Source organism: Castor canadensis, chromosome 14 (genome assembly GCF_047511655.1).
Source record: "Castor canadensis chromosome 14, mCasCan1.hap1v2, whole genome shotgun sequence".
In the NCBI taxonomy this organism is placed as follows: domain Eukaryota; kingdom Metazoa; phylum Chordata; class Mammalia; order Rodentia; family Castoridae; genus Castor; species Castor canadensis.
This window is the reverse complement of record NC_133399.1, coordinates 110,567,417-110,593,026: the sequence shown is the minus strand read 5'-3', so window position 1 is coordinate 110,593,026 and position 25,610 is coordinate 110,567,417. Positions and strand designations below refer to the sequence as shown.

The window sequence follows — 25,610 nt, the reverse complement described above, 5'->3', positions numbered from 1 at the left end:
ATACTTATTGCATTTCTATTCTGGTAAAATGTAATTGAAGTTATAAAGTAGTAAGATTTGTCTCAGTCCTCTCAAACTCTCAAACTTGCTGAGATTAAATACATACATGTGTATATGATGTGTCTATATAGATGACGTGATGGTAAACCTTGCTAAACAGATTAACCTGTTTAGTCAGAGGCTTCCTCTGATAACTCATTTTGAGTCTGGATTATATCTTACCTTCCATCTATTTATTACATAATCCTTTTAACAGAGATGTAGTGAGCACCTACCACATGCATGGTGTTTTTTAGGTTTTAGGAGAAAAATTAAGAGGTGAAAATATGAACCATAATCATGAAGCATAAATTCTGCAAATTCAGATATCTTGATGGTCTTCAGACCGACCAACTGAAGTGAAAAAGCTGTGTATGTCCCCACTGATGGAGAAATACCCTTATGAAACTGAAACATCCCTAATTAGGAGTTATCACATGGTGTGTATATGAAGACCATGTAACACTGAGAAGTCTTCAGTGTAACCAACACCTGTGGGTAAGTGGAAGGAGCATCAGCTGAGAGGCCACCTCTGCTGGTGGCTACACGGGCAGCCTTGGGCAGGCCACCATTCTGAGGACTTGTCTAACAATCCTATTCAGATAAATCCATATCTAAAATGAAGACAATGGACTGATAACCTCAAAGACCTCTTCCAGTTGAATTTATCAAGGTACATATTCTCCTTTTTTTTTTTTTTGGCAATAACATTTTCTGACTCTTTAACTCCGCAAACAACATCAACCAACCAAGAAGCTAGGCTACCCATTACAAATCTCGTCCATATGTATTAATAATTAATAAGTATTAATAATTATTATTAGAAATTTAATTATAGCTCTTACGTTATTCCACAGCCCTCTCTGGTCATTACAGATTTATGGTGGTAAATATACTATCAATATACTAATAAATAGTCCATTATTGTAACATAGACATTTCCATTAGAATTTTACCAGTTTAGTATTCTAGTGTTCAACTATTATTTCTTAACATTTTTCCTGGTATTAGCTATTCATTTTAAAAGAAACTCATATAGCACTTTCATTAATTTGTAAATCAAGATGACTCCAGTAAGTAAAAGATAAGTGCATCTTAAAATAAGTGCATAGATTTTTTTTCCTGCTTTCCACCTAAATTCATTTTTAGTGCCCAGCACTCTGAAGTATGCTTTGGGAACCACTCCTGTAGGGCTTGATCTAGAAAATTAACACAAGAAACATCGGGCACCCTTAAACCATTCATCTTCATGCCTTCACAGTGCTGTCACTGAGATTGGCTATCCAACCTCTTGTTTTTAGTAATCTATGAGAGAGGCACAAAAAAAGGATGTGCATTTGCACAGTCTAGAGTGTGAAGTGGAGTTCAGTATCTTGAGATGGACAATTAAAAAACAACTACTGCTTCTTTCTCCCACAAGCCTATACCAGTACTGCTCCAGAGGGCAGTCGTACCCTGATCTGAGAGATCTAATCTTAAGATTAAATGCAATCATGTATTTAAGAATGAAACCCAGCATTGGGTCATCCCATTCCAGACTGGCTCTGAGAGCAGTGAATTGAATGAATTCAACAGACAGCTTGCTACATTTAAAAAACCGTTAGCAGTCTTGGCAGTCATATTGTAGAACGGAATTTTGCAAAATGCAGATCAGGACCCATTAGTGGCTTGTGGTATCAATATAGTGAGTTGCAACCAGTATTTTTTAATGAAATAAATGGGATTAAAAAACAGATGAAAATACAGAGTAACTTCGTAGCAGTTTATGTATTGTTACAAAAACCATGGCCAATTATTGACAAGCACTGAAGTTTAAAAGGACACAGAGCATTGACTGGTAATAATTCATCTGATATTTTGCTTACCAACATCTTACTTAGCTTTCAGATGTAGGGTAAGTATGATCACCGTAAAAGTTAGACTTAGGTACAGCTTCATTTTATATTAGAACAATTCATGGTTGAGAACTGTGGGGAACTGCAATGTTGGCAGAAATATCAAGGGTTTGAATCACATTTGTTATGATTTGGATATGGCTTGAACATGTGCTCCAAACATTCATATGTTGGAAGCTTGATCCCCATGTGGCAAGGTGGGAGGCAGCAGAACCTGTAACGGGTGGGATATAGGGGAAAGTCCTTAGCTTGGGGGAGGCGGGGGCTGCCTTCGGAAGGCATTAAAGTATGTCTCTTGGGACCTCTGAGCCCTCGCCAGAGTGACGTGAGGGAGCCCACCCTTGACTCTGCATGTGACCTCTTCCTCCCACAGGGCTCCCAACATTGTTACACATCTGCCATGAGGTCCTACTGCAGCCAGTCCCGAGGGGTTGGCCTGCCTCAGCTGTTTCATTGTAGCCATGAAGACTGGCGAGCAATCTTTCTATTATGAGTCTCACTACATCTCTTCCAAAGGGGAGGGAATCAATGAGAACATGGCTCACGGCCAGTTATTTAAGTGAACTGGTACAGGTGGTCCCTAAGTTAACCGTTTATTTTTGGAAGAAAAAAAAAAGATGAAAAAATGCACAGTAATTTTTGTATTAAGTATTTTGACTTAGTTTAAGCCTATTCTATAACCAAAATAATACTTGGCATAATTGAAGGTTATTGAAAATAGGGTTTGTCAAATGTGGACCACCATTCACATGTCTTTGTAATTATGTTCTTGAAAAGAAATCTTAGGCCAAAGTTTAAGGCAGGAAATTTACTCATTGAAATATCGAAAATCATAACCAAAATTTTATTTTTGTTTTTTAAAGTTATTGGTGAAGAAACATATTGTTATCTCATTTTTTTAACCAAAGAGAAGACAATTTCTGTAGCTTCTAAGATATTCTTGCTTTGTGTATAGATTTTGTTACATAGGGTTTTATGGCAAACCTTCTGATAGAAACTGCACATTTTTGTGCCTGTCCTAACTCTAACTCTGAGTTAGATTTTTTTTTTCAACCTAAATAGTATAGCACCACTTTTGCAGGGCACATAAAATTTTTGTTTTCTTAGATATGTTTGATAAGGTAATTTTATGGAGAAAATGTTGTGCTATTTAAACTAACTCATAAAGCTAGATTTGAATTACTAGAAAAGTACATTATTGATCCATGTAAATTAAACTAGGGGGAAAATGTGATGCTTTTCAGTGTAAAAAATGTAAAGAATCTTAAATTTTCAGAAAGTTACAGAGTGGTTAATCACGATTCTATGCATTGTAAAACCTTGAATGCAAGGAAATTTTTGCCAGGTCCTGACATGATCAAAAAAAAAAAAAAATGTGGTAAAAGTTGTTGATTGTATTTCCAAGGAGTTCTCCGAATAGCTGACTTTGTACCGAAGTTTGCCAATTCTAAATGAGTCTGAACCAAGGAATGAGTTCATTCTTCTAAAGTAAAAAACAATGTGATTTGACAAAAACAGTTGTCCCTTCATGTCCATGAGTTTTGAATCTGGATTCAACCAACCTTGAGTTGAAAATATTTGGGAAAAATGTGCCTGTGTACTACACACGCATAGACTTTTTTGCCTTGTCATTATTCTCTAAACCCTAAATTACATTAGCTGCTGAAGTATCTAGAGATGACCAACCTATATAGGAAGATTATGTAGGCTCTATGCCAATACTATGCCATTTTATATAAGGGACTTGGGCATCCATGGATTTTGGTATCTGAAGGGGGACCTTGAAACCAATCTCTGGTGGACAGTGAAGGCTGAATTTACAAAGAGGCATTGGATGACAAAATTGACACATTTTACTGGCCTTGAAACCTACAGGGAGAAAGTGATTAGTGCTAGGATTTGTTCAATAAACCAGGCATGTCTCTGGCTTCTGAGAGACATGCACACTATGGTAAAAGTAACTACCAGCTTTGACGTGTTTCCAACATTACTCTAACCTGAGACGGGCAACATTGCCTTAGCTCATTATTGGTCTCAAACTTACATTTCCTACTGTACAGAAGAGAGATTTTGAAACATGAATGAAAAACATTTGGCTAAGAAAAATCTACGCTTGGGGGCATGGCTTAAGTGATAGAGCACCTGCCTAGCAAGCACAAAGCCCTGAATTCAAATCCCAGAATCACCCCAAAAGTGAAGAGGAAAAATATATTTGCTTTTCATCCCCTAAATCAATAATCAGTTGAACTTGAAACCCAAAGAACAGCAGGATAATTGCAGTGTCTTTAGTTCGTGATTAAGATTGATTATGAAATAATATTTTCCTCATTTCGGGTTAAGACTGGAGGATTATTTAAATTGTGAAATAGAAGGACTATCGTCTTGTGACTGCTCTCCATGTCAAATGCATGTCTTTATTTAAAACAAGTACATGTGCAAAATTACTTTCACGTGTCCCTGACTAGAGTAAGCCTATGACTACAGTCCCCACCTAGCACCTGAAATTCTTCATTTTTGTATTGTTTATCTTAGGATTTTTCTACATTTGATTTAAATACTAATGCCATCATTGAACAGTAACTTTTGGTTTTACTTTTTCGTAAGTTTTAAAAGGAAGTATGGCGTGACATCAGGAAACACATTCTGACTTAATGCAAGTGTAGTTTTCCTACCGTTAATCATTTGTGTTGAAGGAAGGAAAGTGCCCCATAGGGAAGTTGGTGAAGTTAGTATTAAAGTGCCTGTAAGGCAGTGTTACTCCACACATGAGCTGTGTTTTCATAGGTAAATCTGCATGGTATTTAGACAGTTTGGAGGATTACTGTCAGAAGGTCTTTAAGGGACCAGAGAATGAAAAACAAAATCCACGGCTGAATTAGAAGTGCATGATTTTTCTCAAAATCTTCTGCCTGTCTTTTCTTCACAAGGTTTCTGATCTGTATACTGTACATGAAGGAGTCCATTGTTTTGGAAGTCACACTTATAATTAAGTCACATGAGATAGGTTTATATCTGGAATTATGAATTACAAATATTTTTAACTCTTATTACCTGTTCTTATCTTGCAATTTGTTTATTTCACTGGTCTGGTCCAAAATCTGTTTTTCCAGTTTGTTCGTGGAAAGGGAATGTTCCAGGAGCTGAAGTTCAAGCCTTGTTGTCTGATTTAATACCTGCACATAATAAAATGAGAGTCCTAGTTATCGCTTAATCAGTGCACTTTTATTACTTCCTTTTAATTCAGTTATCAAAAGTATCAGAAAATATAATACATTATTTATTAGTCCAAGTGTCTTATTTTGTCATGTTTTTCACTTTCAGACAAGACTTGGTGCCTTGAATTGCCTCTAAGCGTGTTAAACTTTTTCCATGTTTTTATTTAGAACATGTTTAATAGTTCTGTACAATAGCATTTGTGTCAAATACATAATACCATTTTTCTACTTCTGTGGTATTTTATTGTTTCACATAATGGGTCACATGGGAGTACAAAATGGCTGTATTTTATAAATCAAGTGTCATGGACAAATCAAAAACATTTTCCTTATTCTCAGATGAAATACTGTTCTCATGGTTATTTGTCAGTAGACAACAGGATGAAGGATCACAAGCTCATGTTTAAACTGGCACTTCCCAGTTCGTGTCCACTTGTTTAGTGTTTTCCTTTTTCTGCCATTTTTCCTTTTCCTATTTGATAATTCTCTTCAACCAATTAGGGAGCAATAAAATCTCAATACAAAGTGGAAACCCAGTTTTGCACCATGGGCCTTTCTGAGGGGTCACATAGGTGGGCTCCTTTTCCCACTGTGATCAAGTATCTTTAAAGACGGGTTCTTTAGTGTCTGGCTGCCTTGCAGCAGGAAGAATTGATTACTCACATCCTGTACCATGGTCATTCAGGATGTGATGTCACCTGTAAATGTAAGTCAGGATTGTTGCCAAGGAGTCAGGGCCCTGAGGAGTCATCGTTTGCTGGGTGTCTTTGTGCCTCATGGTGCAGGTCTCAGGGACAGTCTGGTTCTTAGTCCCTGCGGTTGAGCTCCTTGCACAAGAGCTGCTCTGTAAGTGAGTAGTAACACCTGGATTATAGACTTGAACTGCATCTTCTTTGGTGCAAGCATCCCATGTTGGTTATTTCCCAGAAAGCTGGGAAATCAGCTCCTCTGTTTAATTAACTGAGTGCAACTCATTTTTCAAGGCAGAGAAGGATGCAGATAGATCCTGCTTGACTGGGAATGACTGCGGTGTTTCCCACATCCCTTCATCTGAAGTCATATAGCTGCACAGATGCCAAGGCAGTCTTCAGGCGACTGTCCAAATTGTCCAGGTCAGATCATTGTTCCCTCTAACATCTCAGACCTCCAGCCACCCATCAGAACCCAGGTCATAGTCTCCCACTTGGACAGGCTGGAAGAATCTTGAGTCTAAGCTGAAGTTTCCACAGTGGAGTTTCAACTATTTCATATAAGCAAATGCCTCCAAGTGAGTTGGGTTCCTAATTCAATCTCTTGATGTCCTTATGTAGGCTCAGCCATGCCACTGTATTTGAACTTTATGGACTGTTTTCTTCTCATCCATTTTCCTCCTATTCTGGGCCATAAGAGAACCAATTCATAATAACTTTAAAAAAAATAATGTGACCCATAAAAGCACATTAAATCCAACTTAAATAGAACGTGGCAAAAGTTTACATGGTTGGTATATATCTTAATTGTTTTTTGTTACTATTATCTGAAAACACAAGAAATGTTATATTTATGGAACATTTTTTGGATGAGCCTGAGCTGCCAGGTTTATTATCAGAAAGACAGGGAATGGCCCTAAACCATTGCTAGTTGATTTTACTCATTTACCATGGACACATGTTATATTTACTTCTAAATTCTTTTCATCTTTAGCTTTTATTACTAACTAGAATTAAATTTTAGTATCTTATACTATTCTCCACTGAATAAAATATTTATTTCTTTTGTTCCTAGACTGATCTGATATTGCTTAAAGACAGTAATCAAATGATTTGTTATTCTAGCCTATTATAAAAATTGTTAGCCTACTGTCACTTTCCTTCTGTTTTCTCTACCTCACCCAACAGTTTTTGGACAGTCAGTCAATGAAAAGCATGTACTATTCTGAAAGTCCTGTCATTTCTCCTTCTTCACATTCCATCCTGACTGACGTCTAGTAGTTGTTGGTTCTTTCAGCTGAGGCAGCACAGAGGGACAAAATGTAGTGGAAATGGTTTACAGTTAAATCCACCATCTTTGAAAGCATTGCTTATGGCTCATAGTACAAAGGTGCTAACTTCATAACCTACAAAGGAACTCGGAGTAGGAGTCAGAGAGCAGACTCCTGGAGAGGCAAGCCTACAGTACAGCGGAGCATGGAGCCCGTCCATAAGTCCACCTGAACCTCTTCTTTCGCACCTGGACTGTTCTTACTGGGTCACAAGTTGTGTATGACTAAGCATGATTCTGGATGATTTTTTTTCTATTGTTTTGATATTTTAATATTTTGCTGCCCTTTGGTATTTTCATTTGTATATTCTTGTTTCTGCTACTGTTAAGCAGTAGCTCACAGAACCTTAAGGCTGAATGAGAACCGAGCAATCACGCATGACCCAGCTCCTCACTGTGCAGTTAGAACCACTGAGGCACTGCTGAGGACCAGGCCTTGTTCAGACTTATGTGCCAGCTTGCGGAGGAAGGGGACCGTGGCAACACTCGGGCTCTTGGCTCATGGCCACACCTGAGTTCTGTTGTGCGCTGTTTCTCACTCTTCCTTCTGTTTCTTTCTCTATAAAGTCAGTCCACGCATTGTGTTCGACTCCAGAGTTAGATTTAAGAGTAAAGTTTCTAGCTCTCTGCCTCAGTGATTTTGACTTCTCAGATGCACAGAAACAGTGCAGGACTTGGAAATGAAATGTATCTGCAGTCCACCAAAGACCTGTGATATTAAGGAGCATTCTTCTTGCAGTAGTCAGGTACAGTACCATGAAAATGACGAGAGTGCCCTGAACAGAACAAATGTAATTTAATCACAGTGGAAAAATGAAAACGTATCTGCTGACTAAGTCCATAAGTAGCCATAAATTCCTGGTTCCTTAGAAAGTGGCCAAGTGCTGTCCTCTAGCCGGCTGGACCGTGCGTGTGAGAGTGTGTTTCTTACTCACCTGGGCCTCCACGTCCGTTAGTTTCCGTGTCTGCTCTGCTGTTTGGTTTAGCAGGTTCGTTCCTATTTCTATCATCACGGCGGTCTGATTCTGCACTGCATTCTGTTGAATCTCTACCATTTCTTTCTTCATGTTGTCCTGGATATAATTCTCCAGCTGGAAAAGAACAGATGTTAGAAAGGTAGTCGTTAGTCAAATGACCACAAACCTTATTCCTAGTATTTGTCATCTTTTCCTTCTCTTTAAAAAAATGAGTCCAGATGTGGTGGCTCACTCCCGTAATCCTAGTTGCTCAGCAGGCAGAGATTGGGAGAATTATGGTTCTGGTCCAGCCAGGGCAAAACATTTGCAAAATCCCTATCTTAACCAATGGCCTCGGCCTGCACCTGTCATCACAGCTACATGGGAAGTGCAAATTGGAGAATTATGGTCCAGCCAGCATGTGCATAAATGGAAGATTCTATTTGAAAAATAGCTAAAGAAAACAGGGATGGGGGCATGACTCAAGTGGTACAGTACCTGCCTTGCAAGCACAAGGCCCTGAGTTCAAATCTCAGTACCACAAAAAAAAAAAAGTATTTGGAGACCTGTGCCTTCCCCTAGTGAGAAAATCAATGTGAAGTAGAGCATTTCTCTCTTAGGGCTAGGGCTTCTTGCTGACACAGTTCCTAACTGTGTCTTGTGACTGACTGTTAGTATGTGGTCCAAGAATGAGTACTAGAATTATAAATTTACTGCTTCTATTGCTTGTTTGCTATTGACTCTGTGCCTCCTCCTGTCTGCTTCCGTCTCCCCCCATACCACTTAGCCTGATAATTAGTGGTCACTCCTTTACCCAGCAGTTTGTAATCCCTGTCACCATGGGACTGATGGAATCTGTGAGGTTAAGGTTAAAGCCAGGCCATCAGAGGAGTTGTCTGCGTTACTTAGTTACTTTTAACACCCAGCAAAGACAATATTTACAAAGATTGATTTTGGGAAGTTTGGAACTACAAAGATGTACTCGAGCTGTAGTTTAGTTTAGACCCATCCCCAAGAAACAATAATTTACAAAGTAGTATAAATAAAAATGTTAACCTTCATTTTTATTTCAGTATTTAAGACTTAAGTAAAAAAATAATTCCGTCTTCACTCTCTAAAGCACATAACTAGAGAGGGAAGACAAACTCTTCAGACTTCCCTCCCATTTTCCGAGCAACTGGGTCAAATGTGGTTTCAACTGTCAAGAGTCATGAGAGGGTTGTTTAGAATTTGAATATTTAAAGTTGAGTTCCAATTTAAAATTAGACTTAGCATCTTTAAAAGACATACAGGCCTGGTCTTTTAGAAATAAAACTTCTTTACTTTATTGCTTTAACTTTTTCTAAGCTTGAAAGCCAAAGAATACTTAAATGTTTTTAAAATTACCATTGGTCAACTATTTTTGATAATAAAGTGTATGCGAGTGTAAATCTTAGAATGACTGCAAATTCCAGACACGTGTATATGTGCTACGTATTTGTATACAATGTATATAATTCATCTGTGTACAACATACACAGTTTTTGAAGGCATGTATCATTTAAATAAATTCCATATGATCCTGACCTGATTGCTAAGAGTTGAAGTCATTGGGAGAAAAATTAAACAGAAACATCAAATAATAGACATTTTACATTGATGTAAGAATTTTGTGTTCTTATGCTGAAAGTAGTGAAATTAAAGGTATGAGAGAAACGTATGACCTGATAGCTGGTTTCTTTTGCAGAACATTTGTTCTTCAGAAGCATTTACACCAGTAACAGTCACAGTAACAAAGGTTAATGTTATTGGTCACCTGCCATGTCTCAGCTGCTCAGTAAATCTTTTGGGGGCTGGGGATTCCAGGTGTCTAATTGCATGCTGGTGTTTGTAAACCAAACTTAGTCCCACCCAGAGGCCAAGTCCAGCATTGCTCTGCCTTTTAGCCATCAAAAGTGGCGACTGTCTCAAAACTGGCATGAGCGTGTCTTCCTGTGGTGGGTTCCACAGTGTCTCAAGGAGCAGATGGACTGACTGCCACTGTTAATGACCATTTTTACCAACAAGAAATCCTGGAATTAAAAATTACCAGTGCCAGTTGTATCTCCTGAGAGCATCATGACAAAAGAACCTGTGGGTTTTTTTTTTTCTTCAGAACTCTTACTAATTGTTACAGATAGGAAGAACATGAAAGCTTATCATATATTATACAAATGTGCATCTCTTATTTAATGTGACCTTGCAATAAAGTCACCACGTCTCAGGGAGTGTAAGACCCAGTCTAGAAAGGATGTCCCTTTGGCTGCCGCACTCTGAGAGCTGTACCTTGAGATTTCTCTGTTTCTGGAGTTCGATGAATTGGTTCTTTTTTATTACCCTGAAATATCGTTCTGGTATTTGTTTCTCTTATTTTTATTGTCTGTGACTACCACCCAGAAATACAAAAATCTGCCCAGTGAAATTCGTTTCTGGTGTAAGGAAGTCTTAGTGCAAGAGGGGAATGAGGTAAATAGGGCTGTGTGCTTGACAGCTGCTTCCCTTCCTTCCCACTACACCTAGCTGCACTTACCAAGAGCAGTTCTAAGATACCTTAGCCTCCTCCCTCCCGTGGGAAGGGACATGGTTCTTTCTAACGCCACAAGCACAGCCTCACATATTCACGTTTTGCAGGAGCGTTTGACGTTATCTTTATTTCTAAAGATGGTTATGCAGCGGGCACAATTGTGAGAGGATACCATGCACATGCTTTGTCCTTTTCTGTGTGGCTGAAGCACTCTTGCAAATGTGGAGCCTGGAGCTGCTCCTCTTTGCTCAGAAAACACATGGATTTTCCAAATTTCACATCTCAGGGCTGTAGCTGGTGTTATTTTGCAGTTACTCAGATTGTTGCAGTGTTGTTTGATTTATTTAAAAGAGCTGCACTCCTAACAGCCTTTAAAACTTTAATATTTTAACACAACACACACACGCGCGCACATGTGTGTCATGTAAAATATTCTGGAGTTCTTTATTACTCCCTAACCTTTTGAATGATCAAAATTGATAGGAAAAATAAGACCATTTGTGATGCAACTATGGCAGATCGGTTACACATTAAAATGTTCCTCTGGCTATCTTCCTTACCACAATTATCATCCTTTTTTTTTTATACCAAAAGAAAAGTCATCTTGCAGTTGCTGGGGAAGGAAAACATTGATAGTATACAGAAATTATCCAAGCTTGGGGTTCTGATGTTGGTCCCTGACCAACCTTGCTGCTTGTTTCTACTCAAATAAAGCCGAGTCCTCAATTCCTTTTCACTAGCTAGTTTTTGGCTATTTGAGGAACCTAATTTTCCTAAAAAATTGACAAATTATCTGAAGTTTACTTAGAAACATTTCACTCTAGCATCTAAATCTGTTAATGAGAATTGCAACTGTTCTCTCTGTCTCTGTCTCTCTTTCTCTCTCTCTCTCTCTCTCTCTCTCTCTCTCTCTTATTCCCTCATACACACACATACACACACAGGATGCTTTTTATACCTAAGTGATCCCTTCTTCCCACACAACTTATGCAGTGCTCTCTTGTCTGAGTCCTCATGCAGCCCCCACCTTGTCTCCCACCACCCCCACCTTCGGTCAGGAAGTCAAGTGCAAATGTGATCAATCCTTCAGTGGTTCACATTATTCCCTGCACCTTTGCCTGTTGCATGAAGTTCAGATTCCTTCACTTGATAACATACAGGATTGACATCCTCTGATCTCTTTAGCCTCTATGTTAGTCTGTTTTGCATTACTATGACAAAATTCCTGAGGCTGGGTATTTTGCAAAGAAAAGAGCTTTGAGCTAGCTGTGGTGGTACATGCCTGTAGTTATTCAGGAAGTGGAGTAGGAGGATCACAGTTGGGCGCCAGCCCTGGCAAAAGACCCTGTCTTAAAAACAAGCCAGTCACGGTATACATACTTGTAATTCCAACTGCTTGGGAGGTGGAGTTAGGAGGAATGAGGTCTGAGGCCAACCTGGGAAAAAATGTAAGACCTTATCTGTAAAACAAACTAAAAGCAAAAAGGACTGGGGGCTTGGCTCAAAATGTAGCGCACTTACCTAACAAGCAGGAGGCCTTGAGCTAATCCCTTATATCACTAGAAGTGGAGGGTGGGGTGGTCAGGGAAGGAGGGAAGGAGGGAGAGAGCTTTATTTAGCTCACGGTTTGGGATACTGAAACTCCAAACAGCATGGCCCCGAGGCCCTCTCTGGCCACTTTACATCATGATGGCGGATACCATCACAGCAGGAGCTCACGCAAGCGGGAAAGATCCATGGTGAGGCAGGAAGCCAGGGGGACAGCAGAGGAGCCAGCCTTGCTCTGTTACAGCAGTGCTCTTGAGAGAACTAACTAGGGTCCCAAGAGAACTGCCTGAATCCTTTTCCAGGGCAGTACCCCCGTGACCCTCAACTAGGCTTTAACTCTAAGGTCCCACCACCTCCCCAAATTTCCGCACTGGTGACCTAGCTTCCAACACACAAGCCCACGAGGGCACCCTCTGTCCATACTCACACCAGAATAACCTGCTGCTCTGAGCACAGTAGCCTCCTCGCTCTGCCACCTCTGAGACTGCTCTGTCCCTCCCACCTTGCCTCTCCTTTGCCCGGAGTCCTTCCCCTCCTAAGTCACCCCTCCCCCACTGTATTCCCTCATCGGACACTGTTGTATGCTGCATTTTGATACCAAAAACCATTTTGTATTGTCTCATTTATTTTTAAAATCTGCTAACACTGAAGGTTGATATTCGTGTTTGCTTCTGATGCTCAAATTCTGTAACCATTTTCCGTACATACCCTAGGAATGACAGGCAAAGCATTTGCTCTCATAATTAACTTGAAAACTTGACTGCAAGATTATTAAATCCAGGGATATTTGGAAGGCTTTTGACCTAATGTTCTTGGTTCTCTTGTTATGAGGAGACTCTTGAAACATCATTTGAGGTCTCCAGACAAAAGTGACAAAACTGGGCTTTCTTCCCCCCCACCCCACCCCCATAGAGCTGCTTTCTTCATTTTGGTTTTTAAGTCAGAATCTGCTGGCTAAGCAGTTCTGTTCTCTGCAGTGCTGCTGGGAGATGCTGAGATTAAAGGGGAATGGGCTGGGAGATGCACGTTTGGGACAAGCCTCTGTCCTACAACTCAAAAGAGGCCAGGAGAGGCATGTTGCCATAGGTTAGAGGTCATGTTCGGATGCCCCTGCAGCTGGGAAGCAGGTTTGTCCCTGGTTGCTCTGCATGTTGATGCCAGAGGTGAATTACGTAACCTAGAAACGTGCACATCAGAGCAGCCCTCCTCATTGGCTCTCCAGGTTTGCCCCTTCCTTTGCACATTCAGTGCAAGGTAGCGTAGAACGTCCCGGAGGAGGAATGAAAGCTGAGGTGGTTCATAGGGATTCTCTTAAGAAGCAGACGTGTTTCCACCTGCTGTGAACATGGAACCCCTCCTCACCTAGGTAGGGTCTTCCAGGAACTTCCCATCACTAATCCCTTCTGATCTGCCGTTTTGTACCTTTTGTCTGTTAACATTCGGATGACTTTCTGTTCTATGATGCTAGGTCTGGAAAGTCAGCCTCTTTCCCGTGTCACAGGAATGAAGAGACTACACATCGTCGTGGTGACCTCTGTAAGCCAGGGTTGCAGGCCTAAGTTGGGGGTGTTGTCCTCTCCTGAGATGACAGAACTTTCACAGAATTTGTGTGAGCCAGTTTCCATCCGGTCCCATCAGCTTGTTCTTGCCTTGCTGTGACCGCATTTCTTCACATGTGCCCACACCTCTGTCCTCTGTGTTTCTCTTGCCATTGCTCCAGTGTCTAGGAAGGGAATCCGCTGTTCCCCTCAAAACATTCCTGTCATTTCCCCCATACTGTGGCTACTTTATCAGAGGCAACAAGTGTGGCTGTGGGTAGGTCTAACGGGACTGGTTTAGCGATGTCATGTAGGCTGGAATGAACATTCATTTTGGCCCAAGGTATCTGATTTTACACAACTGTTATCTAGAATGTTCTTGGGGTGAATATGTTTTTACCTAAATACCTGTTAGAGCTCAGGCTCACAGCCCCTTCTAGATATCTGACACTTGTACAGACACCTGTATGTCAAGGAACAACAACAACAAGAAAAATGCAGCAGACTTTGGAAGGTCAAATATCCCCATAGATAGCAGGAACCACTAGAGCAATCTGTAATAGCAGAAATGCTTTTTATATACATCTTTTTTTATCTCAGTGGATTCTCACATTCCTAGCTTGGGTTTCCCCAGGAGCAGAGCCTGAGACCAAGGCAGGCATGCAGGAAGTTTATTTAGGAAGTAGTCCCAGAGAGCGGCTGTGGAGGACAGGCAAGGGAGGCAGAGAGGAGAGACGGCCAGTTCAAACACGTGTACTCAGCCGGCCACCACTGTGGTGGCTGGCGAGAAATCCCACAAGACCTTCCAGGGAACCCTGGGAACTATGTCTCAGACCCGTCACCTGGGGCATGAAGGAGCACACCCGCATCCCTCAGCGGGCAGGGGTGGCCCTGGGGGCATGAACCCATACACTTTGGGTTGTGTGGTGGAGGTTCCCACTGTTGTCTCAAAGCAGCGTTGAGTCCAGGAATCCCAGGCGGGGGCAGGGAACTGTGGGAAGGCCCATGACCAGGCCTCTGTCTGGGAATGGCCCAGAGGGCTCACAGAGGTTACAAGAGACACTCCCTAAGATGACAGGCTGGTACTATGAAGAAGAGGAAACTGAGGCTCAGAAAAGTTAAATGCCTCCCACCAAGTCTTGTGGACCAGGGTCTGGGCAGTGACAAGACAGGCTGGGTGGGGGGATTCAGGGAGCTGTGTCGAATGGGTCCTTTTGATTATAACTGCCACTCAGCCATCCACCACAGTGAGTGCCTGGGAGAGCACAGCTGTGGCAAGAGCAAACATTCTGAAAATGACAGATCAGAGAGGGCAAGGCCGGAGACAGGAAATGCAGGCCGAAGTCACCATGAGGGGAGGACTGTCACCACCAAGCCACTGAGAAGAAATTCCATTATCCTCAGAAAATGCCCAGTTGCATCTAAAAGATGCTGAAAGGCCCACTGCTGTCTACTGCTGGGATGGTTTCAGGTCAGTTCTAGGAGGCACTGGTCATCTTTCCTGCAGAGGGAGGGAGATGAAAGCTATTCTGTTCTTTTTTAAATGCACTAAATTAGAAACGATTACACAAAGTAGCGGTCGAACTTCAACTCCTGGAATGAGATGGATGAACTTAGACTAAGTACAAGAAGGATTTCTTTTTTAACCATAGCGAAGTGCTCTTACCTTTCTGGATTTAAGGCACACTGAGAGAGAAAAACAGAAAAATACAGAGCAAATTTCTCACTGTCTTTCTAAGCCAGACAGAATCTTTGAAACTTACATATCTGCAGACATATATGCATATATAGGCCTGCACTGCCAGATGCATGTGTGTATGTATGTATCTATGTATATCCTTCTCAGTGCTCTGTGGAACCGTGGGTGCTGGGAAGTTTGGTTGGGGTAAGGCTTTAGACCTCTTTGTCCAGACCACTACACTGACAAACCCATACTTACCTGTAAAAGCTGTGCTACCCAAGGGTGCACATTCTTAGTTTTTCACTTTTGTGATGAAGTGTTCAGGTATCAGAAGTTATCTGTGCCTTTCTTGTCCTGTTTCTCCCCTCTTTCTGTGTTATATGAATTTGCTAAACTCCTGGGCAGATCTCTTGGACAAGACAGTGTGATTATTACCAAGGCAACCTTTTTCTTTTTAACAGAAACTGGATTTTATGCCACAATGACTGCATTAAATGACTGAAGAACGGAAAAGGTGAAAGAACGTCAGGTGTTTTTGTTCAGAAGCCACGTACAAGGCACAGTCATTCGCTGGCCTTTGCATGGATGCAGGAAATTTGTGTTTTGTCTTTTCAAAGGCAGTGTGGGCCTGGGAATGCCAACAGGATTCTCAAATGGGCTCAGATGTCCAGCTGGGTGCTGCTGCTCTGGAGAGACCCCAACTAAGCCCTCATGCTTCTGTATCCCCTCTTCTGCTAGCACCCCACTAGTGTGAAGGATTCCAGGGTGCAGAATGCTTGGGGTGACGTTGGGAGATACTGGTATGCAGGATTGAATTCCATGAGAGCTTATGGCACCCAAGCCATCCTTTGCCTAGGAATATGTGCTCCTGCTTTTGCAGGTGTCTCCTCAGGGATGGTGGCTCTCCTTCAGAGACCCCAATACCTTGTCTCTGCTTTACCTTGGATTAGAATGCCAGGATGTGATGTGTACGGTCTCCAGCCACAGCCAGGCATGATGGTACATCGTGTGCACATGAGGCTCCCATCTGCAAGATGACGCTGCCCAGACCCAGTGAGAGTTCCTGCCATATGACCCCAGGATTTAGACTAGAAGTGCGGTCATAATGCTATACCTGCAACTTTTATAATTTAGCAACTTTTTTTTAATTACAGCTAAACTTCATGCTTTTCTGAACTATTTAACAGGGAAATTCAGCTCTACTATTTGATTAGATTATCTCTCCTTAACCTCTGGTTCAATTCCCATTTTCCCAAGTGTTTAAAACTACAAGTCTTCTCATATTCCATATTTATTTACACAATTTCAGTCCCCTTGTGTGCACATAGTTTACAGAATTGTACATCTGCCTGTGCTTTGCAGAAGCTAAAAGTGACCAATCTTTTTATAACTCACATTAGAAGCCCAAATTACTTATTTAACAAGGCACTGTTTTGCACATTAATCTTTGTGTGTGTGTGCGTGTGTGTTTGTGTATGTGTTTGTGTGTGCATGTGTGTGTGTGTGCGTGTTTGCGTGTGTGTGTGTGTGTGTGTGTTACTGGTGATTGACCCCAGGGCCTCACACACTTGAGCTATGCCCTCAGCCTAGTTTTGTTTGCCTTTTCATTTTGTTCTTGAGACAGGGTCTTTCTACCTGAGCCAGAGCTGGTCTGGAACTCCCGATTCTCCATTGATCTTCCTGCTTCTGCTTCTTGAGTAGCTGGAATTATAGGTGTGTACCACCATGTATATTAATCTTTAAAGTAGTAATAGATGTATGTGTATATGTAAATATCTGTCTGTGTAGATATATATATATTTTTTGTTGTTGGTTTAAGGTTTGAACTCAGAGCGTTCCATTTACAAAGCAGGTGCTCTACTGCTAAAGTCACACCTCCAGACCATTTTGCTCTGGTTATTTTGGATATAGGGTGTCACGAATTATTTGCCTGGCTGGCCTTGAACCGTGATCCTCCAGATCTCAACCTCTCAAGTAGCTAGCATTATAGGCGAAAGCCACTGGTGCCTGGCTTAAAGTTATAACTTATTTTTTAACCATTTTAGCAAACTTATTTTAAATCTGATTAGCAGTAGAATTTTTAAAAGAAGCAGGAAATATATTAAGTATACACCAGTTTATTTACTGTTTGCCATTTAAGACTTTGAAAGTTAAGCTGGGTCCCCTGTTCACTTTGGAAGGTTGTAGGAAAACTCTTAAGCATGTCTACTTCTGTCTGTGGCTTGCAGTCCAGCAAAGATGTCCTGAAAACCACACGCACTGTGTTCTGTGGATGGTCATAGTTTGAGTCCACTGAGAAGAGAGACTCAGCTGGAAACTGCAAGTGGTGATTATGACTGTAGGCAATCATCAGGCTTCTAATTAGGTCTTCCAAGGCCTCCTGACCCCAAATAACCAAGGATCTCGCCACAAAATATATGTTGCGCCCAACTTCTCATTACAAAATACCAGATCTGAGGGCGATGTTGTTTCTGATTCATTTTTCAGAGGGAATTGATCAGATTTCTGTCTCAGAGGGGTGTCATTCATGTTGAAGTGGGAGAGGGGCCACTTTTTGTCCAGTGATCGAGTAGGAGATACATAAAATCTGGCCTTAAAATGAAGGTATGCTGCTCCATGTGGAATTTAAACGCACATTGTTTTATTTCTATAGCTTTAATTATTTATGATAAAGTAAATCTTGCATTAAATTGCACTCTAAGAAGGAATTCATCTAAGGTCCAGAAATACAGATGTGGTATCCCAAGTCACCGTCTGCCATGGAAGAAGCTTTCTTTTACTTTCTAACTTGCTGTATGTAACGTGTCCTGAATTGTCCAAATCCTGAGGAATTGAAGTCTGTTTTAAGGTCAGTTATGTGATTCCAAATGGAACCTACCAACCTTCTTAGGGAGAGGCATTTTTCACCTGTTCTTTTCCTACAGTACGCTCTTTAATTTGTGCATGTTGCTCCATGGAAATGGGTGCATTAATGCTCTGTGACTCAGTTTGCTAAAACAATGTAATATTGTCAAAATCCAGTGCTGCCACATGGAGCAAAGGAGGCACAGGAAAGAGTCCTTGCTGACACCAAGCTCAAGAATAGATCGAACTTACTGGTGGGGATAGAAGTCAGAACAACAGCTTCTAGTGGGAGGAATTTGGGGCCTGCAGGAGCCAAGGATGTTCTGCATCTGAGTCTTGGTGCCAGTAATTGAATGAATTCACATTTCAAAAGCTCACTTAGCCACATGTGTAAGGACAGTAAGTACACTTTGTACATCTCCTATGCTTCATATCTCAATGCAAAGGTTTTTAAAAGGATAAGATATTTTAAAATGAAATGTTTGACAATTTTTTTCCTGAGAAACCATGACTCTAGTCACAAGGCTTGATTTTATTTATCTCTGGACCTTTCATCTAGGAGTGCCTAAAAGGGACTTTGGGGAAGTAATTTTAAAGTCACTGTCTGCAGAGAACTGTGAATTAAACCACCCCATCTGCCTGAGGAGGGTTAAAAGTATTCAGTTAGGTAAATTAGTAATTTAACATTCCGAAACATGACTCTTCCCGGATCAAGCATAAAAGGCATGTGCTCTTGGAAGGCCAAGAAAGAATTCATACAGTTCCCATTAGTCTAAAAATAAATAATAAATAAATAAATGTCTGAGTCATGTATTGCACTTTGTTGGAGTTCAGTGGCTTCAAGTGTAGGGAGAAATCTGCTCTGAATAGTTCTCCTGCCCAGCACCCCCTGTGATGAATACAAAACGACTCTGAGAAAAGTGAAATGAACCCATTGAATTTAATTCTGTTTGAGTTCCTCTAGGGCAATAGCATAAAGACCTGAATAAAACAGCTTTATCCATGCTGAGTGTGACTGGGGAAGAAGGTATATTTGTGGTCCTTGAGGCTGTTATGGAGGCATCATTGCAACAGGTGTGGGGATGAAATAGAGCTGTGTGGGAATCCCAGCTCTGCTCCACAGGAGCTATGGGTTCACGCTTTTACACTTCCTATTTCTTGGTGGTAAAACCAGAATGTAAACACTTACTGTGCTAGGTTGGTGTGAAAATTAAATGGAACAAATTAGCACAGTTTTCAAACTGTGTGACAAGGTACCTGAGTCCCTGTGGCAAACTGATAGCACCACTGGGACATAGTTTAAGTGTTTGAGGGAACCAATATTACTCAACATGCGTCAGTTGCTGGGAGAATTGGGAGCACAAGCCACTGTACTAGCACACTGTGCCTCTCTGTAAAGCTGGGTTTCTGGTGGTTAGTGTTGAAAAAAGAAAACACAGGCAGTACAGGAAAATCATGAGGTTGAAATGAGGGGACAGTGTCTGATCTGATTCCAAAGTCTGACAGGCTGACTATCACCTCCCTGCAAGTCTGTTCTATCCATAAGTCACTGGGGCTACTCAAGAAATAAAGCATTTTTTTTTCTTTTAATATACTTGTTTGGTTTCCAAATGACCACTGAATTGTCAGGACATAACTATTTTAAGTTGTTTGAACCTAACCAGTTACTAAAAGCAGCTCTTACGTATTTCTTTTGGTCTAGAGTTGCTGTAAAAAAAAGTAATGAAAAAGATACTGTGGGTCCCAGGAGCTGAGAAAGTTTGAGAACACATCATCAAGAACCTTGCATTGGGTAGAATGGAAGGTTGACCCACTCTCTTCTTTCCCTGCCCCCCAATCCAGGTTCTGTCTTTAATCATAATCTCTATATTTATTGGGAAACTAGAAATTCAAAAAGAGTACATAAATTTTGTGAGACCTTCATTAAGACACAGACTTCAGTATTTTCCTAACTTCTGATACCGTCGAAGAAAACACAACCATGTTCCTTGCAAGCGCGCTGCTTGGCTTTGTGTCTCAGGTAGGCAAACAGCCTTTGGAGGTGGAAATGCCTTAGTGCAGTGGTCCTTGTGCTGTGGAGAGCCATGGCTGCCCCAAGGCTGGTGCCTTTGGGATGGTGGGTGGAAGTCCAAAATGTACACCAGCTTTACAAAGAGTAATGTGGCCCATTTCTGCTTGTGATCTGGAGTTTGCGGGTCTACCATCTTCGCTTGTTCTAAGGTGAACTAGTTCTATTCCATTAAGTTATACAGAAAAGCCAAATTGTCTTGAACACCACAGCAATTTGGGAAGGAACGTATCAGCACTATTCTCCAAATGCTTGTGGTAAAAAGTACAAGGGACTTGAATCATTTTCCCATAATTAGTTTCAGTTCTGGAGGTCTGCCCCCTCTCCCTCGCCTTGCATGCATGGCTATTCCAATGGAAGCTAGTGGAAAATTCCTGTCCCCTTTCACTCTGCTGCCATGAGTTATAAAAAGCATGCCATTCAGAAACGACTTTTCTTCTGCATGCTTGGATTTTTCTTACAACCGGAGGGAAAAAAATCATTTCAAGAGCTCTTTTTCTACTTATCAATGGGGTGAGGAGCTGCAACATCACTGTGGTCCCCCACAGAATGGCTGGCCCAGACTGCTGCTTCTTTAGGGGCTCACATATCCCTAGCAGTAAGAGCTTTTGGGGTGCAACTCTTTTTCGGAGCCACAGGGTCACAGAGCACACAGGTCACTGGAGATCCCATCCTGAGTGGGGCACTCGGTGGGAACGGAGTGTTGAGTGCAGGAAGATAGAGCAGTAGCAGAGGTTTTCTTTGTTAGATTGGTTTGTTTGTTTCAATCAAAATATGAGTCATCGTGCCCCCATTTTTAAACCAAAGCTCACTGTGGTCACTTCTGTAATTTGGTCTTGAGTCCTACAAGCCAGTTTAATTTTATCAGTGGTACTGAATTCTTGAAAACTTCCCTCAGCTGTAGAAATTTAGTTTCAAATTCAAGAGGTCCAAGTGCCAGCCTAAACTTTGTGGCTCTGCGTCTTTATTGAATCCCCTGGCAGAAGGACCTACACTGGAGTTTGGGCTGCTCATTGGGATCCAAATTATGAGTATTTGATTCCACTGGAATCTTGGCTGGCTCCTGGGGAGGCTTTAGGAGGCCAAAGTTAGAACTTAAGTGCAGGTTTTGCCCCCGATGCCTTTCCTGCACCCCAGCATTTTCCAGGTGGCATGTGTAGACCTAAGAGCACCTTGCTTCTTCCTAGCCCCTCAGCCACCCGTCCACTGCAGCTTGGTTGCCTTTGAGGCAAAGTTCATACCGGCCCAGGAAATTCCCTCAAAATGGCAATGTGAAAACTAGGAATCAGGACATGAATCTCCAGCAGCCTTAAGCTCCACTTGGCCCACCTTCAGCAAAAAGCTCCTGGTTTGTCATGGCACTTTCGTGCCTTCCTATGGTCCCAGCAGTGGCTCAGGAAGTAAGATGAGGTGGTCAGTTCTGAGAGAGGAGCTGATGTGAGCAGCACAGGAAGCATTCTCCATGGGCTTTCATACTGATGCCCACAGGTCACACACACTGAAGCATAATGCTATTAAAAAGATCTGATGAAAAGAAAGAAAAGTCCAGGTGCTCACAGATGCAAACTCTGATCTGGAAAATCATTTTGTGTGTAACGCTCTCTCTGATGGTGCTAGAAAATGAAGGTGTTGGGAACCAGTGATGGTCTGACAGCAGCGAGGGAGACTTGTGGGTGTTTTCTTTATTCCCAGCTTTTCTGTCGAAATGTTGCTATGCTTCAGTCTTTCATCTGTTGTCCTTATGTCAACATCTCCTGTGAACCTCTGATTGTAACCTTAGGTGAAATTGTGTTTGGCCGGTACTTAAAGCCACCAAAGCAATCTATTCCTTAAAGTTTCTCCCTGGGCACGTCAGGAATGAGCACCAAGACCTCTCCTCAATGTGTGTTCTGAAGAGCAGATGTCATTAGAAAGAACATGCACCTTGGAACTCACTCAAGGCAGCTTTAAGTCAATCCAACTGTATAGATTCCAAAGATAACAGTACAAGAAAAGCAGCACATGGATTTAGCCAATTAAGGAATATTTTATAGGCGGAGGGAAGTTATGGAAGAACCCCGCTAGGCCTTGCCTGCCTACCATGACTGAAAATAAAAATATTTTATATACACCTGTAGTGGGACAGGGGTATGTGAATTGTGTTATATGATGGAATATATGTATGCATGTGCAGTAATGAGGGGAGGCACATTTTAATATGCACAACAACATGGTTGAGCCACAGAAATAATAAAAGTAGCCAAAAAAATAATATATGGTGTGTTGTTCAATTATGTGAAATTTAAAACTTAGCTAAATTAAACAACGGTGGGTGGTAGAGAGCAAAACCAAGGTGAATTTTGACAGGAGGGGACATGCAGCCAGCGGCAGTGCTAGGCACGCTCAGTGTGTCTGGACCTGGGTGGCCATTACACAGGCATGCACAAATGTAAGTACTCATCAAGCTATGTGCTTTGGATGGGTAAATTTTATTCTGTGTGACTTATTCCTTTAAAAAGAAAATGGTAGTTTTTGTAAAACAGCACAGCACAGATTCTGAGGCAGCTAAGCCACCATCTTGATTCAGTAGAATTGTTGTGTATTTTCACAGGGACAAGAGAACAAGTTTGTACGCTTCAAGTTTTATTTTGTTCACTCTTTGTTCCTGCAATCTGCCTTCCAGAGAGGACCTTTTTTCCAGTTTTGCCATCCTCCCCATCTCTGAAAACCTCACCCTGTCATCCTTTGTCTCCAGACCTAATAGCTGCCTCTGTGGTGCACCTGGGTCTTGTGCTGGCCAAGGTGGCAGCTCTCCTCTCTACTCCACCAGAGTTGAGTCAGATGGAGGGTTTAGCCTTGTGCTTATCATGCTAGGCTCTAGGCAGGAATAAAGAAGCAAAGCCAAGGAAGGTGGACTTGTCACTGATCTCAGGCTCCAGCCAGACCGATGTGGGTGTAAGTCTTGCTTCACTCTGCCCAACCCCTGACCTCACACCTCAGCACTTCATAGCAAAGCACAGTCCCCAGAGTCAGCCTTCTCACTGTTCCATTTCCTCTCTTTTAGCTCATTCATGGTAAGGTGACAGTCGTGTGCTGAGATAGAATGGCAGGTGTTAGGGAATGAAGTAAAGTCCATTATCTGTCCTGAGCCATGCAAAAAGATGTGTGGGTTTGTTGTTCAAATGTTTTGAAAATCTGCTTTCTTGTAAGGAGCTCTGAAATGAAGAAACTGTCTCAGTCTTGCTGTCTGTGTTCTCTACCATACCTTCCTGAACCAGGTTCCTCATCTCCAAAGGGAGGAGAAAGCATCAACCTGACAGGGTGCCCTGAAGTTAAATGAAGTTAAGTCCAGTTAATAAAAAAGCATGTATGGATTTCTTGTGCTTGTTACCCAGAGGGAACCATATTTTAAAATGTGGACAACGAATTACACATCACAAAATGATCAGTTGTTCTTTGAGGGGATAGTGTTCTGGTTAGTCTTGATTTTTAACTTGTAACATCTTCTTTTTTATATATCCCAAACCTTAACTGGTTTTGAGAATATTTCACTGTATGGTTTACTTAAAAATTATACTTGTCAGGAATTCCTGTTAACACTTTGTTATATTAAAATCAGACAAGTCTTATTCTAAGGAAAATTGAAGAATCATCCCTTGATAGTTAAAAATAACAAGGAGTTTCATACACATACCTCAAATATTAAGCACAGATAATTAGCTTGTGGTTGGAATTTGATGGTTTTATTTTACTCAGCAAAATACAATGTATTCTCTCCGGCAGCATTTTTGCACCAAAATTTCCCATTAAAAAGCCCAGTTTATCAGGGAATTTTTAAGCTACATCTGTATGTAATAATTTTTCAAGATTCCAAAGACTAGATAGTCTAATAAAACTCAGTACTTAAGTTATCTTCAGACCAGTATTTATCGTTCTGAAGTAGATAACCAAGAATTGATATCATCTGTTGATTCCGGAAACTTAATGACAAGGAAAATGCTGCAGAGACCCAGAGAAAATCAGACGAAATTGTACCTTAGAATTTCTGTGTCTTACCCACCCAGCTCTGCGGGTGGACTGGTGAGCCTCAAGAGAGAGATGGTAGTGTGGGGCTCCCCTTCAACTCGTTCAGATTCTGTCCCCGAAAAGAAAACATGAAGGGACCAGCACTGCACACCTTACTGAAGCATAAAAATGCATTTAAAAGTAAAGTGTGGCCATTTTACTAGGCTCAGTGCAGTACTGTGAGCACAATGGGAACTAGCCAGGTGGCTTCTGTTTGTGGGGTGCTGATGATGGGGGAGGCTGGGTAGGTAGGCACAGGTTGTGTATGGGAAGTCTCTGTACTTTTCTCTCAACTTTGCTATCTATATTTCATTCACATAGGAACAAACAAAACAACAACAATGAATCTATTCTGTAGCTTCAGGTTGCACCAGTAAATCTAGCCAGTACTCATTTAGGTCTTTTGATGGTGATATGGTTAAGTAAACACTCAAATTCAGACCCTAGGAAAATAACTTCAACGGAACCTCATCTAATGATAATAGCATGGGCTTCATATATAAGCTTTTTTTATATTTAGATTTTTTCCAATCTGACTGCCTCCAAGATTCTCTCTTCTTGTGATATAGAATGCCTTTACTCAAACCCTGGGAGAATATGAACGATGTATCTCCCTCATTACTGGCTCAGAGCAGAAAAGAAATCTCTGAAACAATCTCAGTTTTTTCCCCTCTTCCTTTTTCCTTCTGGCTAGTGGTCCTGAAGGACTCAGGCCCCTCAGCTAGAGGGAGTGCACAGCATCCCAGCTCCCTTTCAGTGCATCTTGGAACAGAAAGACTAATGTCAGACCATCCTTCAAATTCATATGCAGCTCAGACTATTCTGCTGAGGAGGACAGTGGCCTCCTTGCCATGCATTCACAAAGAAGATAATTTAATGACATATATTTTCCCTGTTGTTGACTATAACACTCAAGGTATGCTTTGGGCAGCCAAAGTAGACAGTGGATACTAGCTGTTAATTGGTGACATACAGAGATGAACCCAGATTCAGGCTTACCCTTCATCACGGGAATTCATTGGAACAGCCATAATGAAGGTGCCAGTGTGTGTCCTGGAGTACTGACAAATCCTACAACAGGGCGATATAGGTGGTCTCATCAGCAGACTGATGACCAGGTTAACCCACCTGGGGGAGTAGGTCACATCCCATCAACAGGAGTGTTAGCAAACATGTGAGCAGGTGCTGACACATGCCCATTTGTTCTGGATGGAATGTGAC

General features: G+C 41.5%; 2 protein-coding genes across 3 annotated transcripts in view; one reads left to right on the top strand and one right to left on the bottom strand.

The window, feature by feature from the left end:
- The window catches only part of Mcph1 (microcephalin 1), a 218,627-nt gene that overhangs the window by 111,567 nt on the left and 81,450 nt on the right, over nucleotides 1-25,610 (top strand). The gene's annotated exons all lie outside the window — the stretch shown is intronic.
- Nucleotides 1-25,610, bottom strand: part of Angpt2 (angiopoietin 2) — a 54,090-nt gene that overhangs the window by 19,785 nt on the left and 8,695 nt on the right. Inside the window, exons 2-3 of the mRNA XM_020181614.2 lie at nucleotides 8,104-8,259; nucleotides 4,986-5,107 (exon numbers count right to left, since the gene is read on the bottom strand). Coding sequence (XP_020037203.1) covers nucleotides 4,986-5,107; nucleotides 8,104-8,259 — 278 coding nt within the window. The remainder of the gene's footprint in view (nucleotides 1-4,985; nucleotides 5,108-8,103; nucleotides 8,260-25,610) is intronic.